The sequence below is a fragment of the Rhinoderma darwinii genome, chromosome 2, assembly GCF_050947455.1.
Source record: "Rhinoderma darwinii isolate aRhiDar2 chromosome 2, aRhiDar2.hap1, whole genome shotgun sequence".
Classification (NCBI taxonomy): domain Eukaryota; kingdom Metazoa; phylum Chordata; class Amphibia; order Anura; family Rhinodermatidae; genus Rhinoderma; species Rhinoderma darwinii.
Window position 1 is genome coordinate 366,523,459 of NC_134688.1, and position 24,181 is coordinate 366,547,639.

Genomic DNA, 24,181 nt, shown 5'->3' on the forward strand with positions numbered 1-24,181 from the left:
GCTAGCAGCTGCTATGGCTGCTACAGCGCGACGCCACTGAAGGGGTTGTTCCTACAAAAGACATGCATCCCCTATCCACAGGAGAGGGGATACATGTGTGATTGCTGGCAGCGATAAGGAGACCAAAAGTCCCCCGAAGTTCTCCATGATTAAACCTTGGACTTCCGGGGTCTGTCTGCAGCTCCATAGAAATGACTTGCGCACCGGTCGCGCTTGTGCGCATGCGTGACCAGCGCTCCTTTAATTTTTATTGAACTGCGCAGACGCCGGAAGTCCGAGGTTAGTCATGGAGAACTTCGGGGGACTTTTGGTCCAGTTCTCCTTATCGCTGCCAGTGATCACACATATATACCCTCTCCTGTGGATAGGGGATACATCTCTTTTGTAGAACAAACTATAGGCTGTTTTTTTATTGGGCTTGGGGGGCTATATGGCGTTATCTACAGGGGTGGTCTGTATGGCGTTATCTACAGGGAGGGTCTGTATGGCGTTATCTACGGGGGGTCTGTATGGCGTTCTCTGCAGGGGGGGTCTGTATGGCATTATCTACAGGGGGTCTGTATGGCGTTATCTACAGGGGGGTTCTGTATGGTGTTATCTACAGGGGGGTCTGTATGGCGTTATCTACAGGGTGGGGACTCTGTATGGCATTATCTACAGGGGGACTCTGTATGGCGTTATCTACAGGGGGGACTCTGTATGGCGTTATCTACAGGGGGGGTTCTGTATGGTGTTACCTACAGGGGGCTGTATGGCGTTATCTACAGGGGGGGTCTGTATGGTGTTATCTACAGTGGAGTCTGTATGGCGTTATCTACAGGGGGTCTGTATGGCGTTATGTAAAGGGAGTGTCTGTATGGCGTTATCTACAGGGGGCTGTATGGCGTTATCTACAGGGGGCTGTATGGCGTTATCTACAGAGGGGCTGTATGGCATTATCTACAGGGGGGCTGTAAGGCGTTATCTACAGGTGGCTGTGTATGGTGCTATCTACAGGTGGCTGTGTATGGCGCTATCTACAGGGGGGGCTGTATGGCGTTATCTACAGGGGGGCTGTAAGGCGTTATCTACTGGGGGCTGTTTATGGTGCTATCTACAGGGGGCTGTGTATGGTGCTATCTATAGGGGGGCGCTGTGTGGTGGAATCTATAGGGAGGCACTATCTACAAGGGGGGGTAGTGTGATACCCAGCGGAGGGGGGCCCCAGTCAACCACTGCATACCAGTAACACCTCTTAATACCTGCTATTTTGGAGATGCTCCGACCCAGTCATCTAGCCATTACAATTTGACCCTTGTCAAATTCGTTCCGATTCTTACATTTGCCCATTTTTTTTTGCTTCCAACACGTCAACTTCAAGAACTGACTGTTCACTTGCTTCCTAATATATCCGATCCCTTGACAGGCACCATTGTAACAAGATAAAGACTGTTATTGACTTCACCTGTTAGTGGTTTTTATGTTATGGCTGAACAGTGTATTCAACAAGGTTCAGATTCAAAATCCCTAACTGCAATCAAGTCTTGCTGTGTGAAATCTACTGGATTTAACCCCTTAAATAACCCCTTCCCACCATCCTCTATACCTGTATTTTAAGTAGCTTTAATGTTATGACTGAGAATATATCATGTTGAACAAGTATATGGAATTATACTCATATCTTGTACATTTTGGAATTTCAAGGAATCAAACCCTTACAAATAGCTTCACAAAACCATTATATTATATTCTCAAAGATATTGACTTTTAAAACAATTCCCTATGCAGAACAATATTTAGGCATGTGATATCATTACACTAAAATAGTGTGAAAGAGACATCTCGGAGCATAGTGTGGGAGAAGAGATTTTGAGACGGAATCTGAAGTTGACGTATGGTCCAATTAAATAGGAAACTAAAGTATATGAAAAATGAGGATGTATACACAAACTGGAAGTCTTGTTTGCCTTATGAATTCTTCCCGGTGACTCATTATCTAATGATAGTTTCCCCATTTGAATTCCAAAGCAGAATTTTCTACATATCATTCGGTACTGAGTCACCAAAGAAGATTCTTCAAGTTACTAAATTGACTGTTTTGACTTTAAAAGGACACTGGAGGAAACAAAAGCTGCATTAAATTATTATTAATTGATGTGAAGATCAGTTTCTTCATGTTGAGGCCACCTGGCTAGAATATATACAAAGACAGATTTACTGACTGTAACACAGGTTTCAGATGAGCATGACAAGTTTTGACTATTCGTAGAAAGGGCCAAGGATGTGTAACAGACAAATGTACATGGGCCAAATCTACAAAGAGTATCCTAAAATTAAAGATGTGGATCACACACCCATAAAAAATAGTCCCCATTTTCTCGACCCCCCTGAAATACATTACAAACGAATTTCTTCAATCTGGTATTTGTCTACAAATTCCAACAGTTCAGCTCCTTTTTATTTAAATAAAGGACTAGCTGAAAGTTTCCTATAAAATGAAGACTCAGCAAGTATATACAGTCAGACAACTTCTTTGGTTTTCGATTGGAATTATTTTATTTTTGGATGTATAATAATTTTCTCCTGAGCTGCAGGATCTCAAAGTATTCTTAATCTATCTCTTATGATTTTGTGTCTGTCCAATAATTCGGAATGTTTAGTGATAAAATAACTGCAAGTTCAAGCAGATGCTGTAGACCAGTGTATCCTAACAAGACATTCTGGAGTCACATTTGAGCTTTGAGGCACCAAACATGTGCCTCCCTAAATTTTGGCAGCTCTAGATAATGTTATTCACCAATAACATCAGTGATGTCATAGAATTATTGAAACTTGACACCGTTTTGCTGGGGGAAGCCGAGACCAGCTGGACACTTCCCCTAGACTATGAAGTATTACATGTTGACCATTCAGATTAGTGGCTGTCCATGTATTACATGGATTAATCGAGTCAGGTTTATAGAGCGTTTCGAGCATCCTTATGCCCTAACAGTCATGAGACAATCGCACTTAACAGTTACTTGAATGAGGAAATTTCAGTAAAGCGTTTAACTATATTTTTGTAAGATGTTTTTTTCTTAGATAGATCCTTTCTTAGTATAGGGTCCTTGGAAGATGTACAGTCTCTATAGACAACGTCCATAAATAATTTCTCTATACATTTAAGACGACTTCCTCACATTATTACTATTTTTGACCTCAACAGAAGAGCATTTACAAATCTACTATACTTGACCCCTTGAAATACTTTTAGCTTTTATCCCATTTACTAAAAATGGAGGAGACATCTAATTGACAAGCAACAAGAAACACTACCTCTTACGCAATGTTGACATGTGCAAAATTTGATGAGGATTCAGTCACTGATTCTGTGCAGATTTTTTATTCTGCATGGAAAAACCACAGACTAAATTATATTAAAATTGGTCTAATTCATGTACACATCCACTGGCACATCTACGGCAGAAGTACGATTTTCAGCCTCGGATTTCTGATGCAAATTCTTTTACAAATCCATGTCAGATTTGCCTGTGGCAAATCTAGAACGTGTGAGGAGCTCTGCCTCTGTTGTAGATAATGATGGAAGAAAAAAATCAGATTTCCACTTATCAAGGAGGGAGCTCACTTGAGGCAATGAACAGTCAAGAAGACTATACCAAGCACAAAACATTGATTTAAAGGTAACCTTATTTTAATTCAGGAATGACATCATAAGTGTTTCTGCATTTGCTTGTGCTCTCAGTTGGCCACTGGGGCGCATGGTAAGGTGAGCTCATTCCATCTGTTCACATGTTGTGGTGCTATGGGGTGGCATCTTTTGCTGGAGTGCTGCACTTGTGGGGGGACATGGCCCAGAGCCAAGGAGGCTTGGCAAGGTCTGATAGCATGGGTGCTTTTGGACCCCTGGGTTGCTTCCTCTGCAGGAGCGGTGCTGCGGTGGCCGCCATGCGGTGCTGCAACCGATAGAGGAGGGACCCACTTTAAAGAGGTGGCAAGTGGGCTTATACAGTTTGATCAAAATGTTAACAAAGAACATCATGTTCATGTTTATAAATTATGCCTAGCGGCTCAGATCAACGTATATATTGTGGATTGTGCGGTCCATGTCTATTTTCTCACAATGCTGATATTGTATTAAAGGTAACCTGTCACTAGATTTTAGGGCACTAAACCACCAGCATGTTGTTATACTGCTGGGGTTTAGCATCCCAAACTTGCCTCTTTAAAAACTATCTGTTTCAGCATGCTGTCTTAGGGTATGTTCACACGATGAGAGGCATTTACGTGTGAAAAGACAGACTGTTAACAGCTGCCTCGTTTCACACGTAAATGCTCCTCCTCGTAATTTACGAGGCGTCTGAGACGCTCTGAGACGCTCGTAAATCTTGAGCTGTGCTTCATTGAGTTCAATGAAGAACAGCTCAAATTACGTGGCAAAGAAGTGCCCTGCACTTCTTTGCCGAGGCAGTCAATTTACGCGTCGTCGTTTGACAGCTGTCAAACGACGACGCGTAAATTACAGGTCGTCTGCACAGTACGTCGGCAAACCCATTCAAATGAATGGGCAGATGTTTGCCGACGTATTGTAGCCCTATTTTCAGACGTAAAACGAGGCATAGTACGTTTAAAAATATCTCGTGTGAACCCAGCCATAAAAAGAAGTTATAATACAGGGTGCGCTGTAGTTAAATGACTAGAGAAGAGTTTTGGGTTAAGTCCAGGTGTACTGGCCTCGGCTTCATCTGAGCACTGAGCATGTGCAAGATACCGTTGAACTTATCTCAAGACTCTTCTCTATTTTTTTTTACAATCAGTGCATGCTGGGTTTAATATAAGATAATAAAAAAGAAAAATAATAAAACTGTAAACTTTCATTAGAACTAGAGTAATTGTCTTTCTACAATTCAGTCCTGTTCACACTGGATTATTGGATTAGTGGGATTTCATTTTTATTGCATTTGGCACCCATAATTGTTGCAATTAACTTTATGTTAAGAGAAATGGCTGTCAGTGTTTGTTTCGTTATTGGCAAAGAGCATATTTTGGTATTTTTGTTTACTTATGAGTAAGAAAAGTTTTAAATACGGTAGGTTAAGTTACAGCATCTGACAAATAATTCCTAAAATATTACATGTACTCTGGGGAATATATATCAATAAATCACGGTTGTAATGGCTTAAGTATGCATGAAAGACTTGTGCATGTAATGAGTACTATGTAAAACGGCCATGGACAGTTCCAGGATTTTACTTTTTTGTTATTGGAAAGACAGATGTAATGCATTGCACCTATAGGTGATATGCCTAAACTTGACATCGTTTTTTCACACATGAGGGGCTCTTTCATAATATGCCCCATAATCTGTAATTGTCATTTATAGGAATACTGTGCACAAGCCAATGGAGTAAAAGTATTGGTACATGTCCCTCCCCCTGTATAAAAGGGGATATAGGAGATGTTGGGAGTTGTAGCAAAATCAATAACCTGCAAGATCATAGAGTCACCCAGTTATGAACTTTCAAGAGTTAACGCTTACATAATATAAGAAGGAAGTAGTTTGCTTAAATAGTCAGCAAATTCCACAAGTCTCCACAGGAGGGACAAACGAGACCAATGTGGTTTTTCAAGTGTCAGTTCTGCAATGGTCAACAGAGTAAAATGTAAATGACTGGAATCTCAACCTAAGTCTTGGCATGTATCACACATGGTTTTCAGAAAGTTAACGAAATGGAAATTGCTGAATGTTTCCATTTCTCTTACAGTAAAGCAGAACCTATATAATAGTTACCTATAAATTTCATTCCAAGTCTTGGCTCTGTAGGGTTTAGAATCGAATTCTGACTCCTTGACCTGTTAAGCGACTGTTTGATTAGTTAGAAAAATCACTGGTAATCACTGGAGCAAAAGGGGAATTGTCTAGATTTGAGTGAAGGTGCGCTGTAGCATGAAGATCTTAGATATTGTTGATGTTAAGCAGGGGTGGGATTCAGCCGAACCCCTCTGAATTGGGTTTTAATACAACAGCCAGTTTGCAGTAGGGGGAGGAACGGTGTTGTTACACTGTGACACTGTAACACTATTAATGGCTACATAAAGGCTCCACTTTAGGTCCTGCCATGCCCCCATGTCCCAAAGCACCTTAGTTCAATGGCTTCTGTGTATTGAGCTAAAGACCATGGTAATTTGAGGAAGGTTGGTTGTCATATTTTTAATGCCTCATTGAGTATACTGAGCTTGCTAAGCACTGTATCCCTAGCAACTAGTCTATCTCATAAAGGGCGAGTGTAACGTCTATGGCCACGGCCCGTCGTTCGGTCGTTAATCACGACGGCCGTGGCCATGGACAGCTTACCTCCCTGCAGCATCGTCCCCCAGTCAGGCGCCAGCACTCACTTCCAGATTCTGAGTGTCTCCGGCGAGCGCGCGCGCCCGCGCGTGCATGGCCTTAAAGGGGCAGTGCGCGCGGTTTTGCAGTAAATCTGCAATCTGGCCCAGGATGCCCTGGGCTATAAAAAGGGCTCTGCCCTCTTGCCCTTTGCCAGAGCATTGTTAGTTTTCCATTGTTCGTCTTGCTTATGGTCTCCCAGTGTCTTCCAGCCTCCCAGTGTACATTGCTCCTGTATCCCGTATCCAGTACCCTGTTTCCGTGCTACCTAGTGATATTGCCGTGCTGTGCTACTTGCCATGCTGTGCTACAGCCTACGCTGACCTGCTACGCCTCACCGGACGACTTCCCGCCGCCTGGTCCTGGACGTGCCCGCCTCGTCACTGCCTACGATTGCCTCAGGTACTCTCGCTGAACTATTGAACTGTGTACTTACCAGTTTGGCCAGCTGCCATGCCGCTACGCGGTACGGCCCAGTGTGTTCACACCTCGCACCGTGACAGTGAGCCTTACATTGGGTTGTGTCCTGTCTTGTATCTTCTTTGGATGCCCACCTCAATATGATGTACAGTATACAAATAATCATATCATATAATGTGAAATTATAAGTGCTATACAGTATTGTGAACAAAGTACCATATGTTGACCAAATATCTTTTTTATATAGTTTCCAAAATAATAATGCTATACGGTGCTGTCACTACAACACAATGAAAAAATAAAATACTGTGAAGTAGTGACACACAATGCCACTATATAGTGCCATACATACCACCATACAGTGCTTAAATAATAACATACAGTGACCAAATAGTTCCATAAATAAAGAAATCTAATAACAATACTATACAATGCTGATACCGGTCTCTCAAATGACTCTCCATCCAAGTTATACAATTACCGATGTCAAACTGTGGTGTTAATCAGATTTTTCTTCAGAAATTTTTTTAACAGCATCATGGGAAACTACATCTGTGTACAAATTATTACATGCAGTTTAGGAGAGTCATACTAGCTAAATGCTTCACTGTTGAAAAGCTCTAAATAAAAAAAATCAACTGGAATGATTTCTGAGATGGATAAATCCTCAAATTTTACAATAATATGTCATTTGATTACACTGTGTTGTTGTTTTTGCTTTTATAATAAACTAATGTGTTGCAAATTATAAATTAAGTTTCTTTGATATATCAAGTAAATCTTTATGATTGACTTATTTGAAAGATTTTCGTGTGCAGATGAATCTATGACCTCTGTAATACGTCGTGAGAAACCAAATCCTACGGCATTATGGAAAGGAGGTACAGATGTTTGAGAGTCCTATGGTCTTACTCTACCAAAATTATACAAGGTTTCCTATAGTCTTGATATTGACATTAAATACTACAGTTTAGATAAGGAAACCCAGATCAAGTTTATTTTATATATTGGAGATCCTAGAGTGAGTGTGATACAAGCAAACTATTTACTGGCTACACACATCCAACATGAGTGATAATAATAGTCCCAACCAATGGAACTTGTAGAGCCTTAAAATGACTTAAAGGGGAAAACCATACAAACATGATCTTCTGGCGTCATAGTTACACGTCAGAATGTCTGTGACCACCGCTTTTTTTCCCAGAACAATTGTTTTTGAGCTTTTTTTTAGCAGTTGAACCCCTTAAGAACTCAGGTATCTCAGAGAGTTAATTCACTCTAAATCACTGGCACAACATTCTAGACAAAGCAAAATGGTCTTTTGTCTAAAAACTTGTGTCAGATATTTGCAGTATGGGCATCTCTGAGTGCTGCTGAATAAATTTAGCTGCCCATAATGTAGGAAACTGTGGAAGGTTTGAACTCATGTTCCCATTGTTATCTTCTAACACGTCTAAGTGACTTGTCAGCCGATCACTTTTGGTTGTATTTCCGCTCTCAAAATCTTAGGAATTAATAGATTTGTTTCTTGAGAACTCAAAAGGTACCAACTGTCAAAAAAAAGACTTCAAGAAAGGTTATATTCTGTTAACACATCTTGGAAACAATGGTGTCCCAAGTCACTTCTTTTATGGTGTAGATGTTCCAATAGCATATACAGTGGAGGAAATAAGTATTTGATCCCTTGCTGATTTTGTAAGTTTGCCCACTGTCAAAGTCATAAACAGTCTAGAATTTTTAGGCTAGGTTAATTTTACCAGTGAGAGATAGATTATATTAAAAAAATAAATCACATTGTCAAAATTATATATATTTATTTGCATTGTGCACAGAGAAATAAGTATTTGATCCCCTACCAACCATTAAGAGTTCAGCCTCCTCCAGACCAGTTACACGCTCCAAATCAACTTGGTGCCTGCATTAAAGACAGCTCTTACATGGTCACCTGTATAAAAGACTCCTGTCCACAGACTCAATTAATCAGTCTGACTCTAACCTCTACAACATGGGCAAGATCAAAGAGCTTTCTAAGGATGTCAGGGACAAGATCATAGACCTGCACAAGGCTGGAATGGGCTACAAAACAATAAGTAAGACGCTGGGTGAGAAGGAGACAACTGTTGGTGCAATAGTAAGAAAATGGAAGACATACAAAATGACTATCAATCAACATCGATCTGGGGCTACATGCAAAACTCACCTCGTGGGGTATCCTTGATCCTGAGGAAGGTCAGAGCTCAGCCGAAAACTACACGGGGGGAACTTGTTAATGATCTCAAGGCAGCTGGGACCACAGTCACCGAGAAAACCATTGGTAACACATTACGCCGTAATGGATTAAAATCCTGCAGTGCCCGCAAGGTCCCCCTGCTCAAGAAGGCACATGTACAGGCCCGTCTGAAGTTTGCAAATGAACATTTGGATGATTCTGAGAGTGATTGGGAGAAGGTGCTGTGGTCAGATGAGACTAAAATTGAGCTCTTTGGCATTAAGTCAACTCACCGTCTTTGGAGGAAGAGAAATGCTGCCTATGACCCAAAGAACACCGTCCCCACTGTCAATCATGGAGGTGGAAACATTATGTTTTGGGGGTGTTTCTCTGCTAAGGCCACAGGACTACTTCACCGCATCAATGGGAGAATGGATGGAGCCATGTACCGTCAAATCCTGAGTGACAACCTCCTTCCCTCCACCAGGACATTAAAAATGGCTCGTGGCTGGGTCTTCCAGCACGACAATGACCCGAAACATACAGCCAAGGCAACAAAGGAGTGGCTCAAAAAGAAGCACATTAAGTTCATGGAGTGGCCTAGCTAGTCTCCAAACCTTAACCCCATCGAAAACTTATGGAGGGAGCTGAAGATCCGAGTTGCCAAGCGACAGCCTCGAAATCTTAATGATTTACAGATGATCTGCAAAGAGGAGTGGGCCAAAATTCCATCTAACATGTGTGCAAACCTCATCATCAACTACAAAAAACGTCTGACTGCTGTTGTTGCCAACAAGGGTTTTGCCATCAAGTATTAAGTCTTGTTTGCCAAAGGGATCAAATACTTATTTCTCTGTGCACAATGCAAATAAATATATATAATTTTGACAATGTTATTTTTTTTATTTTTTTTTATATAATCTATCTCTCACTGGTAAAATTAACCTAGCCTAATAATTCAAGACTGTTCATGTCTTTGACAGTGGGCAAACTTACAAAATCAGCAAGGGATCAAATACTTATTTCCTCCACTGTACATAACATATCATACAATATAGTTTTCCGTCAACTTTTTTCTTTCAGTTGAAATCAACAGGCAGGACTCCGTAAATATACACACAAGATTTTCAGAACTTACATTATGTCCCTATGACAAAGAAAACAGATATTTGCAGTTGCTCCAAGTAAACCCATTTGTACAAATTTGGGTGGACTAAACCAAAGTCACCATATTGCTTTTACAGACTAGATAAAACTGTAGAGAATTTTTCCTGAATGTTGTATTTATAGAAAGTCTTCGTCTTCTGAATTGATGCTGAACTGAATGTACTACCAAAGCATTACACACAAGGAACTGTCAAAGTCAGTATTACATGATGAAGACTGGCCTTATAAGAGTGTATTGTCACGCGGCACATTTGGTAGCAAAATTTCTGCCACCAAAAAAAATCTCTGTTCCATTTAACTTAAGGGGGTTGGATCTGCAGCAGGTGCATGGATTTCGGCAAGTTCCATTCAGATGAACGTCCCCCAGGCCACATTTTCAGGCCATAAGCAATGATTACTATACTAACTTTAAAGGGCTTATTAACCTCATGACATGCAATGGAGATGTCTTTCAGATGAATGTTCCCATTTGGAAATACAACAACCCAGCTTGCTGCTAGTAAAGGCACGAAGTAGGATTTATCTCTGTAAATAGGATATGATAGCAATTTGCTGATTGACACATTTTAACTGCGACATTATAAAGGAGGTCAAGTGCTTCTCAAACAGAAAAAGAAGCAGCGAAGGCATCTAGGGGAAAGTGAAACTCAGCTTCAAATTAGGAAATGTCATTTATTTTACGCATTGTTTGTTTTTTGCTTATAATTATATGAGGAAAAGATGGTATCACGACACATGTACTGGCAAAACATACAGAGCATGGCTATGATTCAGTATATCTATCTATCTATCTATCTATCTATCTATCTATCTATCTATCTATCTATCTATCTATCTATCTATCTATCTATCTATCTATCTATCTATCTATCTATCGACAGTATCTATATATCTATCTATGCATTATCTATGTGTCTATTATATATCTATTTGTGTGGGACACTTATGTGAAAGCATAAATTCCTGATACTTAACTGGCTGGGACACAAAGTTGACAATTAATACACGTGATTATTAGCTGTATATACACAATTGAAGCTAAATATTAATACTGTGGTTTGTGTAGCACCGGGCCGGCGACCACAATGATTAAAAAAAATGATTATTTTATGGTCTAGAAGAATTATACGCTAGAGCTTCCAGTGGTTTTACTATACTTCTTGTTAACTCATGTGAACATATAGAAATATTACCTTTACTGTCCTATTAGATAAACTTACATTATTACAATTACACTGGTCAATTTTTATTTGCTACATAGATTTGTCTTTAGTACATCTTTCATTATAATCTAAGACAATTAAATTTCCTTAGAAGAAAAACGAAACCTGTGGATTTCATTTTTTATTATTGTTCATTGACCTCCTTTGGATATATAATAGTTAAGATTTTCCATACATGATTTATCATTGAGTTATATATAAGGGCATCGTTCACATGTAATTGCTGATGTGTCTTAAAGTAGTTGGTTGACTATATAACATGCAGCTGCCTACATCTGACCAGTTCTGACTCAATTCATCTGAATGTTCAGCAACTGAGAGTTTCATGTTTAGTCTCATTGTGACTGCTGAGTTAGTAAATATTTCCTGAATTTCAGCAAGAAAAAAAATCTACTTTGCTATTTTTATTTTTTTGGGCAGCTGACAATAAAATAAAATACAGAAATCAAACAAAATAAATTTGACTAGTGTGAAAGTCTAATGTCAACTACTTGTGTCTCAGTTTAGGATACACATATACGTCTATCTATCTATCTATCTATCTATCTATCTATCTATCTATCTATCTATCTATCTATCTATCTATCTATCTATCTATCTATCTATCTCATATCTATCTATCTATCTATCTATCTATCTATCTATCTATCTATCTATCTATCTATCTATCTATCTATCTATCTATCTATCTATCTATCTATCTATCTATCTATCTATCCATCTCATATCCATCAATCTCCTATCTATCTATCTATCTATCTATCTATCTATCTATCTATCTATCTATCTATCTATCTATCTATCTATCTATCTATCTATCTATCTATCTATCTATCTATCTATCTATCTATCTATCTATCTATCTATCTATCTATCTATCTTTCTATCTATCTATCCAAGTGTATGTGTTTTAAAGATGAATTTCTAAAACAAAATATTCACAGTACAAGTTCTTTTCATATACATTGACTCTGGAAAAAAGTTCTATGGGAATCAACTATGTTCAGAATGCAGAATGAATATTTTAATGTCTGGACTTTAGGAATTTGTTAAGCCCTGAAGGGTCAATCTTATTGTCTAGCTTTTATCTTGTGCGCAGATCAGTGGGTTCAATATACAAATTGCAGTGTATCAGTTTAACTCCTTTACAGCATGTCTTGAATAGCTTATTACAAGTCACACTTTGTTGGAGAATGCCAGTAGATCAATTTTAAAACAAACAGCTGCCTTACCAAATATCTACACCACATCATTGTTCCAGCCAAAATATACTTGTAAAGCTTTCACACCACTAAATATCCCCATGTCCACATTACTAGGATCTGTACATAGTTATCCGCTGGAGGCAATGATAGAAAGCAGTGTTCTGCACACTATAGTATTTGTGCCTAGTGTAAGAGCCCTGTGATAATATAAAGATGTAGATAATTCCAAAACTACAAAGACTGTGTTGTCATGTGCTGAATTAGAGCCAAAGAGATGGATTGCAGGTATAAAGCTTAATACTAATCACAACAAATGGGGGAAAAAAAGAAAGTTTTTCCCAAAAAGTTAACAAAAAGCATTGACTGTAATCTTTTAAATCTCATCCCCTCAAGGTATTTGGACTAGCAGCAGAAGAGAATGGAGCTCATTTTCTTGCATACTTTTTAACTGTTTAAATGCATTAAGTAAATGACAGGCTCATGTAGCAGAGTGTTGATGGATGGGCTACTTACCACCAGGAAGAATCAACTCTTGGGGTCAGAATAAGCAATATTAATAGGTAGGCAACATACATCCTGCAGTTTGTTTGTACATTATCTGATGAAGCCACTGTCCGGTGGCAATGCCTTAATCCTGGAGCTGAGGACATTCTAGGGTGACTTCTGAATGCTTCTCCCGGATGTGATAGTCCCAGCATAGTGACTGTATCTCCAAAAAGTGCTTTGAAGGTAAGAGAGAAGGACACCTGGAAATCCAGATTATCATGCAGGCAAGTGCTTCATTGCATGGTCTAAATTTCTTATTTTTTAATCCAAGGTCAAAAGAAGCAAATCTGGCATTGTAAAATAGATCAGTTCCTCCATAAGTCTTTATATTTCATTCTGGGGAAAAAAAAATCAGATCTTCTAATTTAAAATACTCAAGGTGAAATTGTCCTTGAAGAAGGTCTAAGAATATTCTTCTATGTCGGTTTATTTTTTAGCCACAAATGTAATTCTGTATTATGGAAATACAACAGAAATTGGGAATTAGTGCTGCAAAAATGTCATCGTTTCCTCAACTAGTTATAAAAAAGAGATGTATAGAGGGGATGCTGAAGAAATTCTTAAGAAAACTTGGCTGCTTTGTGTCCCTGGAGATGGAGGAGGGAAACCCATAGGTTCTGCATGTTGCTGGTGTTGAGGTCTTCCCTGCGGAGGCTGTGATGAAGAGGACAAGCAGGGATGATCTGACTTGCTCTGTGTCTCATTGGATAGGGAGAAGTTTGATGAGTTCCTGGATTCACTTGAGAGGTAGCAGATCCCAGAGTTTGTTGAAACTCCCCCTTAGTGTAAAAGTGCCTCTGCATTGGGTGAGGATAGACTGAGCTACCTATGGAAAGGGTTGCAGCAGCAGTATACCACCACCTGCTGCTGTGATACAGACACACAGATAGTAGGAGGAAGACACATGCATTCAGTTATAGACAGTGCACAGGGTTAAAGCTGACTGTCTACATGGTCTTAGTGCTCTCAGATTCACAATACATCATGCAAAAAGTGCTGTTTCCTTAAAAGACAGCTGTCTCCAAGAAACCAGCTAAGCTCGCTCTTTATTACACAAGATGCAAAAAGATTTTTATATGGGATTGTAGGTTCGTAAACAATCTACGGAGAGAAACCTTATTCATAGCAAACTGTAATTTGTAAAATAAACTAGATGGATCCAGAGCATTGCACAATCCTCACTCCAGTCTCAATGAGAGATTATTTACTGTCAAAATTAAGATATACTCTACGTCAGAAAATATTAACCAATGATTAGAGAAGAGTGGAAAGTTTCACCAGGTTTAAGAATTGCTTTAAAATCAGACAGGTTTGCGAGGTTTGGTGAAAGTAGAATATTTTCAGAATCTCCCGGAGTAAATGTCAGAACTGAGAAGTCATTCAGGAATATTATACGACATTATGCGATGCGTGAAGCAACCCAGCTAAATAAGTCAGTGCAGCATCATCCTGGCACCATTTTCAGTCTGATGAGCTCATCTCATTCATTAAGTGCCAGTATGCCACAGCAGTCATTCCAATTATTGCTGCCTTGCTTCTTTTTATTCTTTTTATGTTTTGTTGGATTTTCACCCTGCTACTGTGCAGAAGTGCCACAAGCATCAGCTATACCATATGCCAGCTAGTCATATATTCAATGTTTCACTCTAACCCCCCCAATGTTTTTACGTGAGTCATATTTATTTAACTAACCTCTACTAACAAAATGTGTTTCAAGTATTGAGATTTTCTTTCATCTGTGACATGCATTTTATTTTCATCTGTTACATGGTCATAGGGCAATGTATTACCAAATAAATAACTAGTGTAATTTCAGAGCTCCTCCCACAGATGCCAGGTGTGGAATTTTACCAAACTTATTCAATGAAACGAGGCCATATGTATACATCAGATTTAGCAATTTTTAACTTGACACTTTACCATTAAATACACTGTGGCAAGAAACTTTAAAGAAGCACCCTGATAAGTTATCAAGCTGCAGAAAGTTATCACTTAACAAAGCAAAAGCCATTGAAAAATGCAAGTTAAAGAAGTACTCCAGCTTTTTTTCCCCGCCCTCCTCCCTTATACAAATGTAATGTAGACATGTGTATTAGCTTATCTAGTGCTGTATTTCACGGGCTCCAGATCCATGACAGGCTGCTGTTGGGTCATGTGATGTTCATTCTGATTCCTTGTATCCCACAGCGTCCTACACTACATTACATTTGCAAATGGAGGGGTCGAAAAAAAAAAAAAGCTGAAGTGCTTTTTTTAAAGGGGTTTTCCACTTTCCAAAAACTATTTACATACACATAACAAATACCTTTTAAACAAACTTTCTAATATACTTCCTTTTTCAAAGATCTTGATTTCCTCTGATCGCAACTTTTGTCACGTGACACTGCCCCATTGGAATTCAGGACTTCCGATGACATCACAACCGTTGAGTTCCAGGAAAATGCCTCTTCCGACCAGCTTACTGAATACCGCATCAATGATGCCCATTCAGTGGATTGTCCCAGGCGACCAGTCATCATCTGGGCGCATGCGCGTTTCAAAGAATGTCTCATTGAACCACACATGTGAATGAAGTGCTGCGTGACAACAGGAGAAGTTTTTAGGATGGAAAGGACTTAAAATGGAAAAAAGGTGTTTGAGGGATTTATGTGGGGAAAATTAAGGTGGCCACAAGTAAATAAAAAAAATTATCAGATCTTGGAAAACCCCTTTGAATTGAGTTTTTCAATAAATTTTCAATGACTTTTGTTGTGTTAAGTGGTAAGTTATCACACTGTAGCAAATGATCAGGGTCAAGTTAAAAATTGCTACATCTATACATCTCACTGAATAATCTTTGAGACAAGCATAGCTCCCAGTGCTACCAGGAATTAGGATGATCAACCAAGTAGTCCCCACCACTCTACCCCTAAATTGATTCGGCTGTATTCACATCACATTTGAGGCTACAGATCAGGAGTATTTCCCCACGTATACCTTTGATGGAAGCCTATGTAGTATACCACTGCATAGGCATATTGTGGCATACGTTGCCTATACGATCCCCTAATACAAAATAAACACAGCACAGCATATGTTTTTTGTGTGATGCCTCTGCATAGCAGACTACGTTTTCCTGTACAGTTAAAAATAGGTATATTTGCCCGAAGATACCAAAAGGACATTCCTTAAGCATTTGTCGGATATATGGGGACATATAGATAAGTTCAGCATATGTGCCGAGAGGTTTCCTGGTACACATGCTGAAGTTAGCCTTAGGCCTCCACCTAACTGATATACCATGAATTAAAAGAAATTGAAATCCGCTTAATATAAACCACAAAGATACCAAACATTCTTATATACATTTTGCTTCTTAATAAACAATTTCTCACTGGAAAATAAAATTGCATAATTTTATTAATGTCAATGTTTCATTATATATTTCTATGCAGGGGAGGGGACTGTTAATTTACATATCTGCATCCTTGTAGGTTACTTCATGGATGTGTTACTTACATTGTATCATTATATATACTGTATTTGATAGAGCCACCCCTGCTGTACTGTATTTGATAGAGCTACCCCTGCTGTACTGTATTTGATAGAGCAACCCCTGCTGTACTGTATTTGATAGAGCCACCCCTGCTGTACTGTATTTGATAGAACCACCCCTGCTGTACTGTATTTGATAGAACCACTCCTGCTGTTCTGTATTTGATAGAGCCACCCCTGCTGTTCTGTATTTGATAGAGACACCCCTGTTGTACTGTATTTGATAGAGCCACCCCTTCTGTACTGTATTTGTTAGAGCCACCCCTGCTGTTCTGTATTTGATAGAGCCACCCCTGCTGTTCTGTATTTGATAGAGCCACCCCTACTGTAAAGGATCTGCCAGACACAGCTTCTGTGTCGACGCCCGTGGTTAGTCAGTCTGCACCTGCTCCTAAGTCTGATAGAGTGACTCCTTCTTCTACCACTCAGGCTGGGAGGCTGAGGAGTGGGAGAGCCTATCACAGCCTGGCCAGACGGAGCTAGCTCCCGCCCTCTGTCTATTTATACCTTCATTTCCTGCTTCTCATTTGCCTGTGATTCTGCTTGTTTCCTGGCTCTGCTGCTGCTTGTACTATTTGTCCTCTGCTTCATATTGACCCTGGCTTTACTGACTACTCTCTTGCTCTGCGTTTGGTACCTCGTACACTCCTGGTTTGACTCAGCTCGTTCACTACTCTTGTAGCTCACGGTGTTGCCGTGGGCATCTGCCCCTTTTCCCTTAGCTTCTTTGTACCCTTTTCTGTCTGTCTGTCGTGCACATAGTGAGAGTAGGGACCGTCGCCCAGTTGTACGCCGTCGCCTAGGACGGGCCGTTGCAAGTAGGCAGGGACTGAGTGGCGGGTAGATTAGGGCTCTCCTGTCTGTCTCCCTACCCCGTCATTACACCTACTGTTCTGTATTTGATAGAGCCACCCCTGCTGTTCTGTATTTGATAGAGCCACCCCTGCTGTACTGTATTTGATAGAACCACCCCTGCTGTACTGTATTTGATAGAGCCACCCCTGCTGTACTGTATTTGATAGAGCAACCCCTGCTGTACTGTATTTGATAGAGCCACCCCTGCTGTTCTGTATTTGATAGAGCCACCCCTGCTGTTCTGTATTTGATAGAGCCACCCCTGCTGTACTGTATTTGATAGAGCCACCCCTGCTGTACTGTATTTGATAGAGCCACCCCTGCTGTACTGTATTTGATAGAGCAACCCTTCTGTACTGTATTTGATAGAGCCACCCCTGCTGTTCTGTATTTGATAGAGCCACCCCTGCTGTACTGTATTTGATAGAGCAACCCTTCTGTACTGTATTTGATAGAGCCACCCTTGCTGTTCTGTATTTGATAGAGCCACCCCTGCTGTTCTGTATTTGATAGAGCCACCCCTGCTGTACCGTATTTGATAGAGCCACCCCTGCTGTACTGTATTTGATAGAGCCAACCCTGGCTAAGGTCTCACAGTTTCCAAGAATCGTATATTGTGATGTAGAGATGCATCTTAAAGGCAGTATTTTATTAAGGAATTTTCCTTTTTTTATCTTTTTTTAATCTAATTTTATAATCCGATTTAAGACATTTGTAAGCTAAATTTGCAGGGAGTTATACATTCTTCCCCGTTTCCATTCATTGCAGTTAGCAGACTACTGTTTTTTCTTTTTTTTTTTTAATACAATTAGAGTTGCTGCATCCATGACCAGCAGACCATCAGGGATATAATTGGAATACTCCAATTTGGATAGAAAACCATACCGATAATAACATAATAATGTTACATTAGGACACTGCTTATAATGCAATTCCCTAATATCTGGCAATGGTCAATGTTATATGTATAACCAGTCCGCTCTTTTTTTTCAAATTTTTTTTTAATCTACCTCACGCTGTGGTTGAGAGGTTTGTGTGGAGAGCATGTGGAGAGCTCAAGGCTATAAATTAAGTAGTCATGTGATTACAGCATGTGACCGCTAATGCCTTATGTCATGGAAACCCCTTTAAAGTGGTTCCAAGTAGCCTTCGACCTGTGACTATTTCCTCCAGCTATTGTGAAACTACAACTCCCAGCTTGTCAAGACATACTTGGAGTTGTAGTTTCAGAACTGGAGAGCCACTGCTGAAGAGCACTACTGCCTCATTTACATATAGAAAGCACTTAATCTAATTAACATGCGAAAAACATATATGTATTGTTATTATTCTTACACCGTACCGTATCGCCTGTTACTATATTACATATGTGTTCATTTAAATTTTGAGTGCACTATTTTTTTTTCTAACAGATATGTCATTTTATTTAAACAAATTCAACTGTGGTTTTACTGGAAATCATTTGTAAACTGCTATTTGATTTGTAAATTGCTGTTACTATTGGCGTATAGTGAGATTCATTGATTCTCAGGGGTACTTCTGCAATCCATGTGTCTTGTATTTGTAGAATCTGTGGTTATGGTATCATTTAAACTGGCCATAAAGCATAGAACCCTGAAAAATGCCTTAGGAGTTCGATACCACTTACATAATATTAACCCTCTTCTGTCCTTTTTTTTTTTTTTTTTGGAGAGAGGACACTTATTTACAATGTATTTTTAACACTTTAAAGCACTTAAACAGAAGTTCTGGTTTGGATTTGCTTTCAATAGATTTGATACTCTACATAGTTGGGAAAAAACGCCAGTCACCATTTCTAGCAGCCTGTAATCTCCCAATACACAGCAGAGACAGACTGTTCTAAAGCTCTTCTGTAATACGCAAAAGCTTGTTTCTGCAATGCATTGGGAATAAACATTCCCCAAAACCATGCAAGTTATATTCAGATTGCTCCTGCCTTAAAGGGAGCATTTCCAATAATAATAACTTTATATTACGGAATTGCTAATTATGCTATTTCTTAATATGATCTTTAAAGTGGCTCCAAACCAGAGCTTTCGTTTTTATAGCAGTAGATACTCTGTAGCCCTTTTTGCTGGAGTATGTACAGACATGCAGTAACAAGAACTTAGATGGCTAGATATAAGCAACAAGTTCATGTTAGTGCATGTTTGCCTATGGTCTAATATGCTTAAATTATTGGGAGTAGCTATAGGTATCTTTTTGTACAGATTTTGGGATATGTTGATGTCTTTGATATAATACTATACTGAGCTCTGTAAAGAAAACTAGACGCTGTACTAACTATACTGAATATTTAAATTGAAGAGACGTACTTAGGATATCATAGGTTAATACATTAGTTGTGTAGGAGAGACCGGTTTTCTTATAGCGCCAAACTGGAACAAATTCATTTTGATTTGAGACTGTTCAAACCACTGTTATCACTAGGATTACGTAACTGATTCCAAAACATGCATCAGTATTTGCAGTGTCACAGACATCTTAACCCCTGCCCTCCGACATAATAGTACATTGTGACAAATCAGTTATTTCCACAAATCTATGTACCATTACATTACATTGATGGCATTGGCATAGCAGCTGTGCCTGCGCTATCACCAGTGGTAGCTCGCTTTGATTGACAGCTGACATCCTGCTGTTTTACGTACCATGGTCAATAGCAATCGCGGCACCTGGTGGTGCAAACAAAAGGAGAAGGCTCCATTCTTTAGCCCCTCTGCAGCACCTCGAAAAGGTCTAAGCCAGTACTAAGTCCTTATTGGACATTGAATTCATTTTAAACCTACCGGTAGTAATGCATTAGCGTACAAGGACATTCCAAATGCATTATACAATAAAAGTTAACATGATCGAAAAAAGTCCCTATGTGGGTAAAAAAAAGAGTAAAATAAAATTGTAATAATACTAGTCATTGAACATATAGAATGCCAGATATCATGTCCAAATGTCAGCAGATGCGTATATAATACCAGCCATACTGCTTAGGATCTGTTCACATCTGCGCTATGAATTCTGTTTTTCTGTTCCATCATAGGAGGAGATAAAAATAACTCAATGCTGGGATGGATCCATGAAATGATGGAGACGAATGGCAATTGATGGACCCCATTGACTTTAACCCGTTAGTGACCGCCAATTCGCCTTTTAACGGCGGCCACTAACGGGCTTATTCTGATGCATATGCCTTTTTACGCCACTGCATCAGGATAAAGTAAACAGAGCAGGGAGCGTCAAATCTCCCTGCTCTCAGCTGCTAGAGGCAGCTGAGGGCTGGGAGCGTCCCTGCTCTGCCGTGTGAGATCGATATTAGTATTGATCTCACCCGTTTAACCCCTCCGATGCGGTGCACAATAGTGGTTTATCTGTGTCTCTAATGGCAGCCGGGGGCCTAATAAAGGCCCCCAGGTCTGCCTGGAGCGAATGCCTGCTAGATCATGCCGGACAGGCAGTAATACACTGCAATACAAAAGTATTGCAGTGTATTATAATAGCGATCGGAGAATCGCATATTATAGTCCCCTAGTGGGACTAGTAAAAAAGTAAAAAAAAAGTTTAATAAAGTTAATTTAAAAAAAAATGTGAAAAAAAATGAAAAACCCAGCTTTTCCCCTTACAAAATGCTTTACTATTAAAAAAACAAAATAAAGTTAAAAAGTTACACATATTTGGTATCGCCGTGTTCGTAATGACCCCGACTATAAATCTATTACATTATTTAACCCACACGGTGAACGCCGTAAAAAATGTAATAAAAAACTATGGACAAATTGCCGTTTTCTGTGAATCCTGACTTAAAAAAATGTGATAAAAAGTGATCAAAAAGTCGCATCTACTCCAAAATGGTACCAATAAAAACTACAAGTCTTCCCGCAAAAAAAAAGCCCTCATACAACGGCATCGGTGAAAAAATAAAAACTTTACGGCTCTTCAAATATGGAGACACAAAAACAAATAATTTTGAAATAAAAAGCGTTTTTACTGTGTAAAAGTAGTAAAACACACAAAAACTATACAAATTTGGTATCGTTGCAATCGTAACAACCCGCTGAATAAAGTTATTGTGTTATTTATATCACACGGTAAACGGCGTAGATTTAAGACGCGAAAAAGAGTGGCGACATTTCAGGTTTTTTTCTATTCCCCCGCCAAAAAAAGTTAATAAAAGTTAATCAATAAATAATATGTCCCCCAAAATGGTGCTATTAAAAAATACAACTTGTCCCGCAAAAAACAAGACCTTACACAGCTATGTCGAGCAAAAATAAAAAGGTTATAGCTCTTGGAATGCGACGATGGAAAAACTTAAAAAATGGCTTGGTCATTAACCCCTTCCCGCTCCTTGACGTACTATTACGTCATGGCAGCTGTATCGTTCGCGCTCCATGCCGTAATAGTACGTCTCGGGAGTAACGGCCGTTTCGGCCGTCCTCCCGACACATACAGGAGCTGTGACGCTGCTGTCTTGTTCAGCAGCTGTCACAGCTCCTACAGCGGGGACCGATCGCTGTGTCCCCGCTGATTAACCCCTTAAAAGCCGCGTTCTATAGAGATCGCGGCTTTTTAGGGGTTAAGCTGCCATCGCCGGCCTGCTACGCGATAGCGGCCGGCGATGGTGACTATGGCAACCGGACACCAAACAATGGCGTCCGGCTATGCCATAGACGGAAGCCTAGTGGGTCCTGACAACGTCAGGACCCACTATGCTTGCTGTCAGTGAGTAGCTGACAGTTCTAATACACTGCACTACGCATGTAGTGCAGTGTATTAGAATAGCGATCAGGGCCTCCTGCCCTCAAGTCCCCTAGTGGGACAAAGTAATAAAGTTAAAAAAAAGTTAAAAAAAGATGTGTAAAAATAAGAAAATAAAAGTTTTAAAAGTAATAAAAGTAAAAGTCCCACTTTTTCCCTTATCAGTCCTTTATTATTAATAAAAATATATAAACAAACAAATAAACTATACATAATTGGTATCGCCGCGTCCGTAACGGCCTGAACTACAAAATTATTTTGTTATTTATCCCGCACGGTGAACGCCGTAAAAAAAAATATTAATAAACCGTACCACAATCACAATTGTTTGGTCACTTCACCTCCCAAAAAATGGAATAAAAAGAGATCAAAAAGTCGCATGTACCTAAAAATGCTACTGATGGAAAATACAGTTCGTTACGCAAAAAATAAGTCCTCGCACGGCTTTATTGATTGAAAAATAAAAACGTTATGGCTCTTAGAATAAGGTAACACAAAAAGTGAATGATTGTTTACAAAACGTATTTTATTGTGCAAACGCCATAAGACATAAAAAAAAACTATAAACATCTGGTATCGCCGTAATCGTATCGCCCCGCAGAATAAAGTGAATATGTCATTTATAGCGCACGGTGAACGCTGTAAAAAAAAAAGTATACAAAAACAATAGTAGAATTGCTGTTTATTAGTCACCACGCCACCTAAAAATAGAATAAAAACTGATCAAAAAGCCGCATGCACCCCATGAAAACTACAATGGATTCCTCAAGGGGTCTAGTTTCCAAATTGGGGTCACTTTTGGGGGGTTTCCAATGTTTTGGCACCACAAGACCTCTTCAAACCGGACATGGTGCCTAATAAAAAGGAGGGCTCAAAATCCACTAGGTGCTCCTTTGCTTCGGAGGCCGGTGCTTCAGTCATTACCGCCCGAGGGCCACATGTGGGATATTTCTCTAAACTGCAGAATCTGGGCAATACGTATTAATTTGTGTTTCTCTGATAAATCCTTTTGTGTTATAAAAAAAATGGTATAAAAAGAGTAAATTTCACCTCTACTTTGCTCTAAATTCCTGTGAAACACCTAAAGGGTTCATAAACTTTCTAAATGCTGTTGTGAATACTTTGAGGGGTCTAGTTTCTAAAATGGGGTGTTTGATAGGGGTTTCTAATATATGGGCCCCTCAAAGCAACTTCAGAAATGAACTGGAACCTAAAAAAATAAATAAATGAGGCAATACTTCGCTTCTTACATTATACTGATAATGAGCCGTGCCCACTCCGAGATGACCCCAGTTTTGACCGTTTGTATAAACGGAGACCCCTATTAGACCGTTCCAGTGCCCGGTTTTCCCAAGCATACACCCCCGAGAAGTGTTTTTCTATTGATGAGTCCCTGGTACATTTTAAAGGGAGGGTTCAATTCCGCCAGTACCTGCCAGGTAAGAGGGCAAGGTATGGCGTGAAGATGTATAAGCTGTGCGAGAGTGCATCAGGGTATACCTACAGGTTTAGGATATATGAAGGAAAGGCCACCCCCAAACCAGACTGCATCCTGGACTACAATAGGTACATGGGAGGGATGGACTTGTCAAACCAAGTCCTGAAAACCTACAGCGCCATGCGGTGTGGTATAAGAAGCTGGCCGGGCACATCATACAGATGGCTTTGTACAATGCGTATGTGCTACGTCGATGTGCAGGCCAGAGGGGAACTTTCCTGGAATTTCAAGATCTAATCTTTAGGGACCAGGAAGGGGGGGCACCCAGTACTTCTGGAAGCGAGGCCACACGCATCGTACCAGGGCAACACTTTCCAGGAGAAGGTCCCCAAACCGGTGGAAAGGGAAAGAGTCAAAAGAGGTGCAGAGTCTGCTATAAGAGGGGGA

The 24,181-nt window shown here is 39.8% G+C and overlaps 1 protein-coding gene across 1 annotated transcript in view; it reads right to left on the reverse strand.

Moving 5' to 3' along the window:
• Positions 1 to 14,004, reverse strand: part of WNT2B (Wnt family member 2B) — a 77,509-nt gene extending 63,505 nt beyond the window's left edge. Inside the window, exon 1 of the mRNA XM_075853869.1 lies at positions 13,102 to 14,004. Within this exon, the coding sequence (XP_075709984.1) occupies positions 13,102 to 13,286 (185 nt within the window). The 5' untranslated portion in view covers positions 13,287 to 14,004. The remainder of the gene's footprint in view (positions 1 to 13,101) is intronic.
• Positions 14,005 to 24,181: the final 10,177 nt, after the last annotated feature.